Consider the following 4881-nt stretch of genomic DNA (forward strand, 5'->3'; position numbering starts at 1 on the left):
GGCGGAACGAGAGGACGTCTAGACGACAGGGGCTGCGCGCGGGGAGAAAGAAGGAGATGGGGGAAGTCAACACGAGCAGATCGAACGGCTGAGACTCGTTGCATCGGGCGGCTGGGGGTCGACCGGCCGAACGGTTCGGCCGGTGCGCCGGCGCCTAGCACTGCCCTTTTATTACTCCCCCCAATTCTAAAGAGGGAAACGCTTGGCTTCAACTTATGGATTTCTTACCCCGTACGCCAACAGGTCACCCCCAACGCGTACTTCGACGAGTGCGCGACCGAATTTCCCAGGAGACCTACGTACACCGGCGGGACAAATTCCGGCCGGACCGAGCGCGTTCCCGTTCAAACCGAACCGTCAACGGAATTCGCGAGCTCAGAGTATTATTCTACCGCCGGCATCCAGTCGCGCCGCAGCTAATTTCCGCGGACCTATCGTGGCCAGCGAGCACGTAGTATGACGTCGACGCACGCATTGAGAACGAGGACAATAAACAATTGCTAGCAGTACTAGTAGAAAACAAACCAGCGAAGCGCGGAGCCGCGACGAAACCGGCGGCCAGTGGCGACATGCGTGCGTGCGCGTAGCTGGCTGGACGGACGGGCGGACGGATCGGGCTGGTAGGGCAGGCAGCAGGCGCCGCGCCGCGCGCGGGGACCACACAGCCCGCGGGCGAGGCGAAGGCGAGGGCGAAACTGCCGCCGCGCGAATCACTGCACCCCGATCCGCCGCTCCCGCGCGCCGGGCCCGCCCCCTGTCTGCCGCGACCACGCCAGGTCTCCCCGCCCCATCCGCTACTCCCCCCACGCACACGCACCACCCAAAACCCACCCACCCAGCGCGCAGCCCCCACCCTTTCTCTCCTGCTACCCGCGTCCCTTCGGAGGCCACAGGACAGGCCACGGAGTGCGCTGCCGCAGCGCGGATCCGGGCAGGGGCGGCAGGGCAGGGAGTGGCCGGCAGCGGCGGCACACGTGGCCCGTGGGCGCGTCGCCCACACGCTCACGCTACTCCCAAGGTCACGAGCGGAAAAGGGCGACCAACCACCCGCCCCGCCCCCACCCCGCGCACCGCGCGCACACGGTCGCGATCCCCCGCCGTACGGGGGCCACACCACACCCACACCCACACCGACGGAAGCGAAGCAGCGAAAGATCCACCGCGGGCCCACCCGCCCCCGCAGCGGGTGGGCACCGCACCGCACTGCTGGCCGCCGCGCCTAATTAACAAGTAATTTATTTCACGTCCACGACGCTCCTCCACCTCGTTCGTTATCCACATGCCCCCTCACAGCCGCACCTACGTCTCTCCGCAGGAAACAGCCTGGAGTGGACGACACGTAGGGGTACGTACGGCGGCAGGCGCACTGATTATTTTTCCCTCCCACGATCTGACACGGACACTTCCGTCGTGCCGCCGCTGCGAGAAGAAGACTTGGCCAAGCCCCGAGCATTAATAATAATAAAATACCATTTCCTCCGTCGGCAGGGCGGCTGCGGAAGCAGCGGCGGATTTACCTTACTCTTATCTAATCTTGTTACTATCAGAAATTTGACACTTGTGCTGCCAAGCTACCAGAGGTTGGGTTAAATTATAAAACCCAAAAGGACGGACGGAGACGGCGACATTTTTTCCAAGGAGCCGTCCCCGCACATCGCTGTTTATTATTGCGACAGATCGTGAGCGCGATTTGCAGTAGTAAATTCGACACGTAGTGGGCGGCGAGCATGGATCCATGCAGCAGCAGCGCGCGGACGAGGTGACCCGACCCGACCCGAGCTTTCTTCGACCGGCCAATAATGACCATGCTGCATGGGTCGCAAGCAAGCGGCCAGACGAGATTGAGATGAGACGAGACGACGGGTGCCCACCGAAACGCACTTACTACTGCCGTCCATCACCCCCTTCCGTTTCACCAAAGATATGCTGGTTATGTCTACACTCATAAAAAAAGATCTGCTAGTAAATGGAGTAGAGGATTCGCAAAAAGTAGAAGTAACTGAGTAGTGAGTAAATACGAGTGGTCTGTCAAAGTAGAAGTAACTCAATATAATTCGGTCCATGGCAACGCCGGCAGGACTTGTCTTGGGCGACAATACATCCATCCATCTCTGCCTCTCCGGCGAAAAAAGAAACCGTATTTACAGATCTGCCCCTGCCGTTGTTGTGCAAGGCGGCCGGCCTCTTCTAAAAACATCATGGAGGTACATGCAAATTTTTCTTCGTCCTACTAGGGGCAAAAAAAGAAGGCGACGAAAGAAACTAGCAGTCATATCAGCTACATAAACTCCGGCGCCCGATCAGAGCTCCGCCGGCGGCGGGCAGTTCAGGTCGAGGTCGAAAGGGACGGGCTTCCTTGAGGGCGGCGACGGCGCCAGATCCACCACCGACGAGGAGTCGGAGTCGCTCGGGGACACGGACGCCACGGTCACCTTCGGGGCCTGGCTGTACATGTGGCAGCCGCCGGCGGCGGCGGCCGCCGCCTGTCCGAAGAAGTAGTACGGGTGCGACACGGGGTAGCCGCTGAAGGGGAAGCGCATGCCGGCGCCGGCGCCGGCGCCGGCGCCGGCCCCGGCGGTGCTGGTGGCCGCGCGGTGGAACAGGTCGAGATCGAGGGACGGAGGGAGCGGCATGGCCTGCATGGGCGCCTGCACGTCGCCGCCGAAGGACTCGACGGTGCTGCTGTTGCTGCTCCGGCTGCCGTCGCCGGTGAGGGCCGCGGCGGCGGGCGGCGCGGAGGCGGAGGCGAAGGGGAAGTTGGTCTTGGCCTTGTTGCCGCGGTACTCGCGCGCGGCGGCGTCGTAGGCGCGGGCGGCCTCCTCGGCGGTGTCGTACGTGCCGAGCCACACCCGGCTCTTCTTGGCCGGGTCGCGGATCTCCGCCGCGTACCGGCCCCACGGCCGCTTCCTGACGCCGCGGTAGTGCGGCCCGACGCCCCCGCCGTTGCCGCCGCCGCCGACGCCGAGCGCGAGCCCGGTCACGGCGGCCCCGGCAGCGGGCGGCGTCGCCGTCTTGTCGGACGTCCTGGGCGCCATGGCTGGCTTTCTTTTTCTTGTTGACGGATGGGTGTGTGCGTATCAAGCTGATGGATGGCGTGCAGGATCTGGGGTGGGGGGTGGGAGAGGGAGGGGGAGGAGGGGCTTATTATAGGGGGTGGGGGGAGCAGCTGGTTAAAAAGGGAGGAAATGGGGAGCGAGTGGTGGAGCGGCAAGAGGAGGGAATAAAACTCGGCGCAGTCAGGGAGGGAGCGCTTTGACTGTCCGCGCCGCCGCCCCTCGTCTTTTGCGTGGCGGCATTAGAATTTGTAACGCCCGCTTTTCCATCCGGACCCTCGGGATCCGCGAAATTGCGCAAGGCCAGGGGCGGTTACAAACTTTGTGTCTCCGTTCCTTCTGGGTCACGCGTTGGGCATGATGTTTGTGTGCACTACAAATGCATAAAACCCACTCAACAAAATGCATAAACCACAAAAGCAGCACATCAGGCAAATGAATTTTGGTATTTTTTTCGTCTTCTCTGGGTCGCACATACAAATGGCACGTCGATGGTAGCGGCGGCTAGAGTTTCGTGGCACCGTCGAAACAACAGAGCTCTACCCACACGTGCAACCGAGAAGTCACCGAACCCTGCCATGGAACATCGATGACGACGATCCGAAAGGACCAAAGGCCCAGAGAAGAGGATGATTCTGGATTAGATGACGAAGGTCGCCGCAAAACTCTAGGGGTTTATTCTTTAAGAGAGTACGTCAATGACGTACCATGAGTTTATAGAAGAGAGCGCAAAAGATGTACAAAAAACTTACGATCGTTGGAACAAGGTGTATGTACACACACTAAAAAAGAAACAAAACTAACTACTCACTAGATAGTCAACATACACCGCTCCAGCTCCCCTCAAGAGGTTACTCGTCTAAAATGTGATCAGCTAGTGCTTGGCCAGATTTCTATTTGTCCCTATTATGGAATGGAACACCAGAGCATTCCGTTGTTCCCATAGGTTCCAAGCAATAAGAGTGATCACGGTGTCGATTTCCAAGCCACCATTCCTCTAGAGCAGGGCTGGGCCCACGGTGGTGCAAAATGTGCGCCCCACACAGGGCCCCAATTTTTTGATATTGGCCTAGTAATACTTAAGCTCTACTGGGCCGCTGGGCGCTGGAGTTGGCTTGAGTCGAGGCGACGAGGCCATTGAGCGAGAGCGACAAGCGTTGAAATGGAACTGCGATCGTTCTTGTGGGCTCCTCCTCCTACTAGATCGCTACATTACCTCAAAACAAAAGACTCGATCGCTACGGGGATCAGGATCGTGGCTACGCTACATGAAAGGAACGTCTCGATTGCTCGAGCCCTCGACGCGTCGTCCCACGATATGACTTGTTTATATGTCCAATTGTTATGTAAGACATTATATTATATACATTACAATTTTTCTGTGAGATATATATACATTATAATTGCTCGTTAGTTCATTTTTTTGTGAGATAGGGCCCCATTTTTTAGTTTCGCATAGGGCTCCGGATTTTGCCGGCCCGACCCTACTCTAGAGAATGTTGCTGATTAGGAATTTGAACAGTGACTCCTAGTTACCAGAAGCACCTATACAAAGTCTCAGGAGAAGCCACAAAATACAAAAGGATGTGATCCATTATATCTTCATTTTGGAGGAAGGTAAATCATGCAGAAGTTTGTGCTGGGGGACCATGTTGAGTCCTTCTATCTGAGGTTTAAAAGGCGGTAGAGGAATGCTAGTCATGCGAAGATCTTGTACATGAGAGGTGCCCAACACTTCCAAATGCATGAAGCTCACACACATCTAGTATCTAATTGGCATAATAGTTTATAAACCGAGTTTGCGGGGTAGTGCCCAGAGTCCATCTCC

The 4881-nt window shown here is 57.8% G+C and overlaps 1 protein-coding gene across 1 annotated transcript; it reads right to left on the bottom strand.

Moving 5' to 3' along the window:
- Window positions 1-2021: 2021 nt before the first annotated feature.
- On the bottom strand, window positions 2022-3130 carry LOC119348832 (ethylene-responsive transcription factor 8-like). Its single transcript, XM_037616820.1, has one exon. The coding sequence runs from the start codon at window positions 3033-3035 to the stop codon at window positions 2301-2303; it is 735 nt and encodes a 244-aa protein (XP_037472717.1). The 5' UTR covers window positions 3036-3130; the 3' UTR covers window positions 2022-2300.
- Between the last annotated feature and the right edge of the window lie 1751 nt (window positions 3131-4881).

This window comes from Triticum dicoccoides, chromosome 1B (genome assembly GCF_002162155.2).
Source record: "Triticum dicoccoides isolate Atlit2015 ecotype Zavitan chromosome 1B, WEW_v2.0, whole genome shotgun sequence".
NCBI lineage: Eukaryota > Viridiplantae > Streptophyta > Magnoliopsida > Poales > Poaceae > Triticum > Triticum dicoccoides.

Bases quoted from the DNA above. Each gene is read 5' to 3' on its own strand.
- LOC119348832 (XM_037616820.1), bottom strand. From the start codon at position 3,035: ATGGCGCCCAGGACGTCCGACAAGACGGCGACGCCGCCCGCTGCCGGG.